This window comes from Vombatus ursinus, unplaced genomic scaffold (genome assembly GCF_900497805.2).
Source record: "Vombatus ursinus unplaced genomic scaffold, bare-nosed wombat genome assembly UNPS02014775.1, whole genome shotgun sequence".
Lineage (NCBI taxonomy): Eukaryota > Metazoa > Chordata > Mammalia > Diprotodontia > Vombatidae > Vombatus > Vombatus ursinus.
Genome location: NW_020954553.1, coordinates 1,237,313 through 1,250,519, shown reverse-complemented (window position 1 = coordinate 1,250,519; position 13,207 = coordinate 1,237,313). Strand labels below are relative to the sequence as shown.

At 47.5% G+C, this 13,207-nt stretch overlaps 1 protein-coding gene across 1 annotated transcript in view; it reads right to left on the bottom strand.

The window, feature by feature from the left end:
* Positions 1-4,069: 4,069 nt before the first annotated feature.
* The window catches only part of OPRD1 (opioid receptor delta 1), a 49,110-nt gene continuing 39,972 nt past the window's right edge, over positions 4,070-13,207 (bottom strand). The window contains exons 2-3 of the mRNA XM_027864713.1: positions 10,941-11,290; positions 4,070-4,611 (exon numbers count right to left, since the gene is read on the bottom strand). Coding sequence (XP_027720514.1) covers positions 4,070-4,611; positions 10,941-11,290 — 892 coding nt within the window. The remainder of the gene's footprint in view (positions 4,612-10,940; positions 11,291-13,207) is intronic.

Here is a 13,207-nt window from a genome sequence, read left to right as displayed (position 1 = left end):
AAATGTTCTTCTAAAATGCAGTGAAACTATGCTGCACCCTCCAAATTGCATTCTGTGCCCTTAGCCTGCGGACGATTCTCATTATCACCTACCCCTGGTAGCACAACCAGCTCTGGACCTATTTCTCCCACATCCCTCCTATTCCAATTCATAGGTACAGACTAGTAGATAAGGGTTCAAGCTCTTTAGGGGAACATAAAAGAAAAAACTCATTTCCAAAAGGAAACACACACACACACATATACATCTCTCTCTCTCTCTCTCTCTCTCTCTCTCTCTATATATATATATATTTCTGTCTCTCCATTATCTCCTTTTCTTTCTCTCTTCCTCCATTTCCATCTCTCTTCTTTCTTCCTAACTTTCCCTCTCCCTCCCCTCTCTCCTCCCTCTCCCTTTCTCTGTCTCCTCTCTCTCTCTCTCCCTCTTTCCTCTCCCTTTCTCCCCCTCTGTCTCTCCCATTTCTTTCTATTCTCTCTCTCCCCCTTCATCTTCTAGTTTCTCTCTCCCTCTATGTTTCCTCTCTGTCTCTCCCCTCCTCTCCCTTTGTCCCTCTCTCTCTCCTTTCTCTCTCCATCCTCTCCCCACCTCTCTCCTCCTCTGTCTCTCCCCCATCTCCCTCTCTCCTCTCTCCCTTTCTCTCCCCTTTCTTCCCTTCCCTCTTCCTGTCCTCCCTTTCCCTTTCTCTGCCTCTTCTCTATCTCTCTCATTTCTGTCTCCTTCCTCTCCCTCTCTCTCTCCTTCTCCTCTCTGTCTCTCCCCCCATCCTTCTCCCCCCCACCTCCCTCTCTCCTCTCTCTCCCCATTGCTCTTCTTGTCCTCCCTTTCCCTCTCTCTGTGTCCTCTCTCCCCCTCTCCCTCTGTCTCTCTCCACCCTCTCCCTCTGTTTCTCCCTCTCCTTTCTGTCTCTGTCCCTTGTCCCTTTCTCTCTCCACCCTCCCCACCCCCCTGCCTCAAACTAGGGATGGGCCCATAATGTCACTGGATGTTTCAGGGGAAGAGATCTGAAATCGAATGCACCAAAAATGAACTCCCTCATGCTATTTCTGTCAGAGGCATAATAACTCCCCGGTAAACTTAATGAATGGCTAGATTAAGAGAGATAATCAGTAGAAGGAAGGAAGCTGGGTTTCAGTCACTAGGCAGCTGGGCCCCTTCCAGCTCCTTTGGGCACAACCATAGCTGAGGAGTGTGGCCAGCCCATCCAAAGGTCTAAAGCAAGATTCTGAGTTGCTGCTGAATAGTCCAGCAGTGGACATGACAACTCCTCGTTGGTGGTGGTGGCGGTCCACTACATCAGAGTCACCTTTAGTAACTCTATACCCTACCTCCTCCTTCCTGGCCTAGGGAGCAATTTCTGAATTTACTCCGTATGCAAAAAATCCCAGAGATTGATTTCCAGGTGACTTAACCAAGTCTTAGCAGCTTGAGGGAACAAAGTCATACAAAGGCAAAGAAAGTCAGGTCTGAACTTATTCACAATGTTGAAAGAGAGCTGTTAGTAGAGAGAAAATAGGTACACATGTACAAGTGCTTGGGAAGAACAGCTCGGACCAATCACACACTATTAATAATTACCTCTGATTGAATGAGAAGCATGAATGAGAAGCAATATAAAAGCCAGCAGCAGAGGCACATCTGGCGCTGGTGAGCAGTTAAACTGGCCATTGGCCTCGGGTAAGCCCGGGCCTTTCACTTGTTTGTTTATTTGTTTATTTTTATTTTGAGCTGTGCAATTTATAAGCAGCAGATTTGAGCAAAGTCATAGCCCTTCAGAAATTCCTTCCACCATGGTGACATTGGATTGCCAGTCAGGTGGTTTTTAGCATCTCCCTAGGGTTTAATCCCATGGGATTCAGCGCTCCAGTAGGTTTGTCTTGTCTGTGTATCCCCAGCAGAGTGATGATCTCTGTAGACAAAGAAGGACCAAGAAAGTGGCCTAGGCTGGTCAAATTACAAATGGAGGTGGCCACTGATGAGACTCCGGTTCCATATGGTATAGTTCAGAGTGTGTCTTTGAGGCTCCCCTGTTCTCCACACTCAAGAAACAATGATGGGGTTTGGGGGAGAAGCAGTCCCCACACATATATGGAAGGGGTGGCTGATGAGAGAGCTCATGTCTCCCCCAACTCCCTGCTCCTTAGGCTGCCCCGCCTCCCCCTCTTCTGGCACTCCACCAATGCTTTTCTTCACCAGCCAGGGTGCTTGGCCCCCTGAGCACTCGAAGGTGAGTGACAGCGCCATAGATACAGAGGGGAGAAAGGCTTTTGTTCCATGGAAATGACTGTCAAGGGGAGAGGAGAAGCGGATTGTTCACATTTTTTTCTGTTTGAGATAAAAATGTCAATTTACCTCAATTTGTCCCAAAAAAGGAAGAAAATTAAATTTGTTTTTACAAGGATGTCAGCTCGACACTTCAACATGGGAGCCCAAGTTAGCGTGACTGAAGGGAGAAGGAGCAGAACAGGGAAGGGGGAGGAGAGGATCTGAGAAGAGATTCTGCTCTCTGGGGAAAGAGAATCACAGAAGTGAATGTTTGAACATGAGAAGATCATCTAATCCAAACCCCTCATTTTAGCGAAAGGATAACTAAAGCTCAAAAAGGAAAAAGGACTTGCCCAGGGCCATATAGCAAGTGAGGGGCAAATCTAAAAATTGCTTCATTAAGATTTAGAAAAAAATAAATCAAACCTACTCCACCGCCACTAACTCAGGGACTCCCCTGCCCCTCCCCCACCTTTCCTGCCATTAGTAATTTAGATGAAGGGAAAGAAACGCTACAGGGAGGGTCATGGGGTAAGGGTGTCTGACCTCACAGGTTGTAGATTGGCAAGCCTAGAAGGAGGGGGCAGGGCATTCTGAGGGGCGACTGGGTGGCACAGTGTATCAAGTGCTAGATCTGGAGTCAGGAAGACCTGAACGCATATCTGGCCTCAGATACTTACCAAGTGGGTGAATCTGGGCCCGTCACTTCACCCTGTTTGCCCCAGTTTCCTCATCTGCAAAATGAGTTGGAGAAGGAAATGGCAAACCACTCCAGTATCTCTGCCAAGAAAACCCCAAACGGGGTCACGGAGAGTCAAACATGACTGAGACAGCTAAACAACAATAACAAAGGGAGTTCCCAGATGGACTCCGTCTTAGTCTCTCTCTCTCTCTCTCTTCCTGCCCTCAAATCTCCCTACCTCCTCTCAAAAAAATCTATTGGGTAAAAGTTACAAAGAGGCAGGTTTAGATTGGATGCCAGGGGAAAAGTCACAACATCCAGAGCTATCCCAAAATGGGATTTGCTGCTTTAGGAAGTGGCGGGGTCATTCATTGAAGGCCTTCAAGAAGCAGCTGGATGACCTCTTAGTGGGCACGTTGCCACAGAAGGGATCACTATTAGGATCAGGGTTGGGTTGGATACCTCTGAGCTCCTTTCCATCTCTGACATTCTGTGATTCTGGAGAAACCAGTCCATGGGTAAGGGACATCAGCTGTGTGGAGGGAAGGGGTGGGAAGGAAAGAGAACAGGATTTCTCCAGAGTCCAGTTTTAGAGGGCCAATGCCACAAATGATTTCCTCCACTTCCTCACTGATAAGTCTGCACTAAATGAGACCCCTGACCCTCTCACCCAATCCCAACAGATAGAACCTCTACCAGGGCCCAGGAGTACTTTCTACCGCCAGCCTGGTTTAAGGTTCTTAGCAATTCCAGGGCAGTTCTAGTGGACTCCAGCAGAGATGGAGTCTCACCTTTCCTTAACTGTAGGAAAGCTCAAGTCTTGGGGAGTTAAGGGAACGGGGAGGGCGTGAAATATCAACCACAGCCTCTGGGGTCTCCAAAAAACTCTAAGCCCCAATCGTGTTGGACCCTCTTGGGAGTTGTGGCGTGAGTGGATGGAGGTGGGGGAGGAGGCAAAGAGGACAGAGACCCCAGTATTTCCTACAGCACCCTCCCATCTCTGTTGCAGCCCCCTTCCCACCCCCACCCACCACACTACTAAAACTCTGTAGTGGTGACCTGGGTCACTTCCGAGTGGAGCTCGGCCCCTGGGGCTGACCGGGAGGCCGGGCCCAGCTCTAGTCAGGCCGGCCTACTCAGGCCGTCTGAGGGAGAGCAGGTGGAGACGCGCTCGCGGATCGTGGCCTCCCGGGCCCGGCTGAAGCTGCTGGGCTCCCGGTGAGGACCCCGGCGGAAGGGCCGGCAGAACTCTCGGAAGCAGCGTTTGAAGTTTTCATCCAAGAAAGCGTAAAGCACGGGGTTCAGGCTGCTGTTGGTGTAGCCCAGAGCAATGCACAGGTGCAGGCTGGCCACCACCAGCGGGTTCCTCTTGTCGATGTCCACAAGGGTCCAGACGATGACGAAGACGTGGATGGGGGCCCAGCAGATGATGAAGGCGGCCACCACCACCAGCACCATGCGGGTGATGCGCCTCAGGTTGCGGTCCTTCTCCTTGGAGCCGGAGAGCAGGCGCACGGTGCGCAGACGCAGAATCATCAGCCCGTAACATACCGTGATGACCAGGATGGGTACCACGAAAGCAAAGATGAACACGCAGATCTTGGTCACGGTGTCCCAGTACCAGCTGGGCTTAGGGAACCGTAGCATGCAGACCACCATCCCGTCTGGGGGGCACAGAGGGAGACAGAAGTAGAGTTAAGAGACTGACTGCCAATGACCATTCCACATAGCTGGGTTATCTAATAGGCTCGCTAGACACACGCTGGGGCAGGAGGGGTGGGGGGGAGGACAGTGCCAAGATTATAGACAGCAAAGCAATGAGCCTGGGTCCCTCCCTGCCCGGTGGGCATTTCCTCCTTTTATGGCCCTGGGGTCACCAAGGCAGAAGAATGAGAACCAGGACTTAGATCTTCAGCCACCTCCTCTACCCCTGCCCTGTAGGTAGCACCTGCTTAGCAAATCCCGCCCCTCCCCCAGCATGAAGGAGGGAGGGAATGACCACAGAGGGTCCATGTGCTGGGGAACATGTCGATTTCTTAACTCTCCCAAGAGTGAGGACAAGGAACAGAAAGGCAGACTGAGTCAATCAGTCAGTCAACTATCATTTATTAGGCAGGTATTATGTGTACTGACAGGAACATGTTGCCTCTGAAATGTTCCCGGTGATACTTAAAATAAAATCTTTTTATATTTTGTCTTTTATATCACCCTCATCTCAAAAGAAAAAACCATTTCCTCCCATATGCCCTAATCAGGGAGCCTTTCCTTTTAACAAAGATGAAAAAGATTGAAAAGAAAGCAGTTCAGCAAAGGCAACCAACTCAGCCATGTCTGATAACATACAAGATTCCACACCCATAGTCCTCCACCTCCTTAAAAAATGGAAGAGAAGTGCATTTTCTCTCTCATTATGCAAAGATGGGAGGGAGATGCATTTTCTCAATTGCTCTTGGGGCTGGAGCAAGTTCACTCATTATAAATCCCAAAGCATTTAGTTTAGGATTTTTCTGTTCTGTTTACATTTTTGTAGGTGTTGTGTATGCTGCTGTTCCTGACGAATGAACCAGGCAGGACTCCTTATCTCATAGATCCTGACAACTATTTCCAAAAGACCCGGCAGGGAGGCCAGGGGTCCCTCTTCTCTACCCCTCTGCCTCGCTAAACACTGTCTGTCCTTCAGTCCTTCAAGACACGCTTCAAACCCCAGCATCTAGAAGGAGTCTTTCCTGCCTGTCTCTGTCCCTAGCAATGATGCTGCCTTTCTCTGAGGCCTTAAAGCATTCAAATTCTCATTCTTCCGTCTGATCCCATATATCTGAGTAAAGGAGAAATGGGAGCAAAAGGCAGACAGAAGATCAGCACCTTCAGTTGAGCTCCAGACCTCCTAACAGGGCATCCTGAGCCTCTGGGTATCAGGACTGTTTGCTGTCACCTAGAGGCAAATAGGTTGCCAAGTGCAGAGAAAGCACTGGGCCAGGCACCAAGAAAACCTGAGTTCAGATCCAGCTTTCAGATACTTACTAGCTATGTGAACTTGGATAAGTCACTTAACCCTCTGTCTGCCTCAGCTTTCTGAACTATAAAATGGGGATAATAATATGGGCACCTAAATCACAGGGCTGTTGTGAAGATTAAATGAAACAAAATTTATAAAGCTCTTAGTCCAGTGCCTGGCTTAATAAATGCTTGTTCCCCCCCTATCTCCCCCCCACCCTGCCACCACCACATTAAAGTTTCATCTCTTTAGAGACACAGGACTAACAGATCCCAAATTGTGCAGGCAGGTGTTTTGTCCAAGTGATGTCTACAAGATTAGTGACAACTGCATCAGGAACTTGGAAAGGGACTTCCAGCCCAAACTTCCAAACTTCACGGAAGATTCAGAAGAAGTCAGAGATTCTGCCTCTGAAGTTGCTCTGTGGTCTTGTCTCCCCAGCTGGACTATGAGCTCCTTACAGGGCCATCTCCAACTCCTGATCGATATCCCACTACTGGACCCAGATGACTCCGGAGGAGAAAGTGAGGCTGGTGACTTTGCACAGCCCTCCCTCACTGTAATCCAATTCACTTGCAAGTCATGGCATCACCTCCCTGATGTTATGGTCCTCTTCGAAGGAGCTCCTTACTACCTCCTTTGCCACATCCTCTTGAAAAAGAGGGAGAGTTTATAGGTGGGCCAGAGGATTGCAACAGTTTAGTATTTTAGAAGGTGGCACCTGAGTTGGGCCTTGAAAGGAGCTAAATATTCCAAGAGGTCCAGGTGAGGAAACAATCAGTCAACAAACATTTATTAAGCACCTACTATGTCCCAGGCACTGCACTAATTGCTGAGGATGTGAAAAGAGGAAAAAGACAGTCCCTGCCCTTGATGAGCTCCCAATCTAAAAGCAAAGCATTCCAGGAATGAGGGACCACCTACTCTGTACCAGCCCTTGTGGAGAAGGAAGGAAGAGGAAGGATTGGGGAGAGGCAAAGGGGGAGGAGGTATGGCAAAGGAGGTAGTAAGGAGCTCCTTCGAAGAGGACCATGACATCAGGGAGGTGATGCCATGACTTGCAAGTGAATTGGATTACAGGGAGGGAGGGCTGTGCAAAGTCACCAGCCTCACTCTCTCCTCCAGAGCCATCTGGGTCCAGCGGTGGGATATCGATCAGGAGTTGGAGATGACCCCATAAGGAGCTCATAGTCCAGCTGAGGAGACGAGATCACAGAGCAACTTCACAGGCAGAATCTCTGACTTCTGAATCTTCCATGAAGTTTGGGAGTTTGGGCTGGAAGTCCATCTCCAAGTTCCTGATGTAGTTATCACTAATCTTGTAGAATCACTTGGACAAAACACCTGCCTGCACAATTTGGGGTCTGTTAGCCCTGTGTCTCTAAAGAGATGAAACTTTAATGTGGCGGCGGGGGTGGAGAGGGAAACAAGCATTTATTAAGCCAGGCACTGACTCTTTGTGACCCCCTTTGGGGTTTTCTTGGCAAAGATACTGGAGTGGTTTGCCATTTCCTTCTCCAGTTCATTTTACAGATGAGGAAACTGAGGCAAACAGGGTGAAGTGACTTGCCTGGGGTTACACAGCTAGGAAGTATCTAAGACCAGATTTGAACTCAGGAAAACATATTCCTGATTCCAAGCCCAGTGCTCTATCCACTGCACCACCTAGCTGCCACATGTTATATATAAAATACAAGGTGTCCCAAAAGTCTTAGCTTTAATAATTTAAAAATGTGCTAAGACTTTTGGGACACCCTATATGTGCAAAATTAAATGGAGGTCATTTCTGAGCAGAGGGATTGGGACAGGCCTCCCTTGAGAGGTGGTGTTTAAGCTTTTTCCAGGAAGCTAGGGATTCTAGAGCATGGAGGTGGAGAGAATTCTAAGCATGGCAGGGTGGGGGAAATGAAGGACAGTCTGTGCAGACACCCCAAGATGAGAACATGAAGTGTGTTCACTGAGGAACTAGTGGGAAGGCTAGCTTGGTAGAGGGTATAAAGGGAAGTAAAGTGTAATGAGGCTGGAACGGTCGGCTGAAGCCAGGTCTTAAAAGGTTTTTGATGAAATATCGGAGGCAATAGGCAATTCAAGGTAATAGGGAGGCACTGAAGGTTATTGAGCCATTTAGGTGCTTCTCAGTAGAGTTAACTTGACAGACAAGAAGAGGCTGAGGACAGTGACCAATGCGGGCCACCCCCAGAGAACCTGCTTCAAAATTTCACAGGGACTAGCTCGGTGCCTGCAGGTAGTAGATGCCGAGTGACTGGTATGCTTTGTGAAGCCGGTGACAGGATGTACTGTGGCTGGTGACAGGACATACTACAGCCTGTGGGGAAGGGAGGTGCTGATCTCTGACTGGAGCTACTCCCAGTTGCCTCTTTGACCTTCTTCCCTCTCTCCCCCACTACCTTACCCATTGGGACCAAGTCAGCAGGTTGGGCAAGGCTTGCTGGCTGCTGAGTCCTCACCAGTGGGAGTTGAGAGAAGGGTGGGCAGCAGCAACAGCAGTCAATCCTGCCCTTCCTCCCCCATTACCTTCTTTGATGAGCTCTGAGAAGAGTCAGTCTGAACCAATTTCTGGCTCCCCGTATTGGTGAGTACAACAGCCTCCATTGTAGTGGAGCCACAAATGTGGTCATGGGGGAGGGGAGAATCCAGTGGGTGTCTTTCCTCACTGCTTCCCAACAAGAAGGAATAGACTGGGTCTTTAGAAGGGGACACTAAGGTGATATTTACCAAAGGACGTTGTCCTGAGGTTGTCAGGGAACACTGAAATGAGTTGCACAGACTCATAGGATCCTGGGGTTGAAAGGGTCCTTGGAAGTCATTTAGTCTGCCTATCCTGCCCAATGGAAGAATCTCATTCTTTGACATCCACTGCCAATGAATGGTTATCCAGCCTTGACTTGAATACTTCTAGTGACAGGAAACTTATTACATAATAAGGCAATGAGTTTCCAAAGAAATATAAGGAATGTTCTTTCCTGAGAGGACAGATGTTTGTCTATCCCTCTGTCTATGGCCCATTAGGGTCAATCTTGGCTCTTTGTACCAGTGGTATGATGTTTGCAGTGGAGACGTAGGCACCTCTGCTTGCCTTCCTTAGGTAGGTGAGGGGCATCGCAGCCTCTTCTGTTTTATCTTATTCCCTTGAGCACTGACAGTGACACTAACCTCCTTCTCATTCCTCAAACAAGACCCTCATCTCCCAACCCTGGGCATTTTCACAGGCTATCCTCTATGCATGGAAAGCTCTCCCTCCTCATCTCTGCCTCCTGGTTTCCTTCAAATCCCAGTTAAACTCCCAACTTCTGCAAGAAGCCTTTCCTAGTCCTTCTTAATTCTAGCGCCTCCCCTTTATTAATTATCTCCACTTTATCCTGTACGCAGCTTGTTTGTACATAGTTATTCGCATGTTGTCTGCCCCATTAGATTGTAAGCTCCTCGAAGGCAGGGACTGTCTTTGGACTTTTTTCATACCTCTAGAACTTAGCAAAGTGCCTGGCACATAGTAGGTGCTTAGTAAATATTTGTTGACTGATTAGCTAGGACTCATTCCACTCGCATGTATCCCTCCAGCTCTGTTGCAGAGGACCTGCCCCTCTGAGCTAGGTCAAGGTTGTTGCTGTTTGTCCACCATTTTCAAAGAGGACCAATGACATCATGGGTGATGTGGTGACTTGTCTATGAATTGGATTTAAGTGAGGCACAGCTGTGACTCTGGGCAAGTCATTTAACCCCAATTGCCTCACCAAAATAAATAAATAAATAAGTGTGGCACAGCTATGCAAAAGTGTCAGCTTCACTCTCTCTATAATGAGAGCATCACAGAGAGTAAGGAGAAAGTCACTGATCAAAAGCTACCCTGAAGAGCCAGTGTGGCATAGTGGCCAACCAGACAATCTGAGTTCAAATCCTGACTGCTACTTTCTAGCTGTCAGCCAGTTAATAAATATTTATTAAGCACCTACTATGTTCCAGGCACTATGCTAAGTTCTGAGGGATGCAAAGAAAGGGAAAAGACAGTCCCTGCCCTCAAGGAGCTCACAGTCTTATTGGGGGAGATAATATGCAAACAGCCATGTGCAAACAAGGTATAGACAAGACAAACTGGAAATAACCAAAAGACGGAATGTACTAGAATTAAGGGGCATCAGCCAGTAATTGCGTGGCCATAGTGACGTCCATTAATGTCTTGGAGCCTCATCCTCCTATCTGTAAAGTTGGTATGATAATACCTACCTTATAGGTTTGTCATGAGGGCTAAATGAAATCGTGTGTGGAAGATGCTTTGCAAAACTTAAAGTACTATTTAAACATCAGTTCTCATGATTCTTCCCTGGAAATGACTCAGAGAGATCTCTCTTCACTTGAGTCTTAGCCCTGGACAGGTTCTATGGCTGAATTATTGTCAGAAGCAGAATTTGAACCCAGCTCTTTGTTTCCCAGTCAACAGCTCTCTCTACTTTGCAACAATTAGGGGATGTGATGAACTGGTCTATCTCACTTACCTCTTTGTCTTAAACTCAGCTCTCCACTCCATCAGGCCCACTACCCCAAGCTGGGCTTTTCTGGCAATTGGCAGCTTGCCACCTCACCCCAGGGCCTAGGCTAAACAGTCACCCCAGGTAGGGATTCACAAAAGGAGCTTCTTACCCTAGCTCATGAGCAAAGGCAAGGGATAAGTCTCCTCAGAGTGGGCTCAAAGATGAGACCAGGAGAAATATATTTGGGATTGTCTAGCCCCATACTAGCCAGTACCCTGCTCTCAGAGATCAATTACTCATATGCTTCCCTGGCCAATCAACATTCTCCACTGATCAGTCAAGCATTCTTACTGGTCAATGCTTTGCAAGTTCTCACTAGCCCCGACATGGAGCCCGTATTCTCTCTGCTGCCTGGCTCATAACCATTGACTTGGACACTTCCAGCAACAGGGGTCTAGCTACCCAACAGGCAGTACATTTCCAAGGGAATCTGGGAAATCAGCATACTCACCCCGGGCCTGGGTCACAGCCATGATCATGATGGGCACGCCAATGCCAGAGGAAAGAAGCCAGATACAGATGTTGATCAGTTTTGCTTTGGCTGGTGTGCGGAAGTCAAGAGCCTTGACAGGGTGGCAGACAGCAATGTAGCGGTCAACGCTCATCATGGTGAGGGTAAAGATGCTGGTGAACATGTTGTAGTAATCGATGGAGAGAACCACCTTGCAGAGCAGCTCCCCAAAGGGCCACGTCTCCATCAGGTACTTGGCACTCTGGAAGGGCAGTGTGCTAGTGGCCAAGGCATCAGCCAGGGCCAGGTTGAAGATGTAGATGTTGGTGGCTGTCTTCATCTTGGTGTATCTGGAAAGGGAAAAGCACCCAAAGAGAGCTTTCTTACTTTCCATAATAGGCAGGGGTCAATAGGGCATTTGACCAGAGGAAGAAAGAGGAAAAGAGGGAACCTAAGAGAGAAAGGCAGGTTTAGAGCTGGAAAGGACCTCCAATGGTCATCCAGTTCCTTATTTTACAGTTGAGAAAACTGAGGCCCAGAAAGATTAAGTGATTTGCCAAAGGTGAATGAAATGAGAGGTTCAAAGAACTTTTTATTCTTGCTGGAACATGGGGGTGGGGGAGAGAGGAGAATCTAGAATACTCAAACTCTACCATTTGTCTGAAGTCCTGGGAATGTTCCTGGCTAGCTCTTACTCAAGCAGAGCTAGAAAATGGGTCCCTGGATCCTTTCTTTTATGATGCAACACTATTCGTGTAAAGCACTCAGCAAATCTTAAATCCCTATTATGTAAATACATATATGGCAGCTAGGTGGCACAGTGGATAGAATGCTGGGCCTAGATCAGGAAGACTCATCTGCCCAAGTTCAAATCTGGTCTCAGATGCTTCCTAGCTGTGTGACCCTGAGCAAGTCACTTAATCCTGTTTGCCTCAGTTTCCTCATCTGTCAAATGAGCTGCAGAAGGAAATGGCAAATCATTCTGCCAAGTATCTCTGACAAGAAAACCCCAAATAGGGTCCCAAAGAGTCAGATATGGCTGAAAAATGACAAAACAACAACATATAAACATCAGGAATTATTATTATCATCACCATTATTATTACTGCTCAGTCTTCAGTTCATTTGCAATAAGAGAAATGCAAATCAAAACTACTCTGAGGTATCATCTAATACCCATAAAACTAGAAAAAATGGCAAAAGGTAGAAAGTCAGTGTTAGAGGGGCTGTGGAAAGACAGGCACACTAATATACTGGCTTTTTGTTTTTGTTTTTATTGGTGAGGCAATCAGGTTTAAGTGACATGCCCAGGGTCACACAGCTAGTGTCAAGTGTCTGAGGTCAGATTTGAACTCAGGTCCTCCTGACTCCAGGCCTGGTGTTCTATCTACTGCGCCACCTAGCTGCCCCCAAACACACTAATATATTTTTGTTGGAGATATGAATTGGTTCAACCATTGTGGAAAGCAATTGGAATTACCTATCCATACTCTTTAATGGAAAGATCCCATTGCTAGGTGTATACTCCCAAGGAAAGCTATCATCATCATAATAGGTAGTATTTACTGGTCAATGTTTTGCAAGTTCTCGCTAGCCCCGACATGGAGCCCATATTCTCTCTGCTGCCTGGCTCATAACCACTGACTTGGACACTTCTAGCAACAGGGGTCTAGCTACCCAACAGGCAGTACATTTCCAAGGGAATCTGGGGAATCAGCATACTCACACCGGGCCTGGGTCACAGCCATGATCATGATGGGCATGCACTTTTAAGGTCTCAAAAGCACTTTACATATATGATCTCAGCTGATCCTCTCAATAACTGTGAGGTAGAATGCCACTATTATTCTTATTTTACAGATGAAGAAAATGAGGCTGAGAGAGGCTGCACAAGTGACTTGCCCAAGGTCCTACAGCTGTTAAGTGTCTGAGGTAGAATTTCAAACAAACACTGATCTTTCTAATTCCAAATCCAACACTCTGTCCACTGCTGGCTTATAGAAAGGTCCCATACATACCAAAAACATCAGTAGCAGAACTTTTTGTGGGAGCAAGGAACTGGAAACAAAAGAGATGGCCATCCATTGGGGAGGGGCTAAACAAACTGGCACATGAATGTGATTCAATATTGCCGCACCGTTAGAAATAATAATAATGATTATTAATTATTAATAGCACTTACTATGTGCCAGGCACTGTGCTAAGTACTTTCCTGTTATCTCATTTGATCCTCACAACAACCTGGAGAGGTAGTGCTATTATGATCC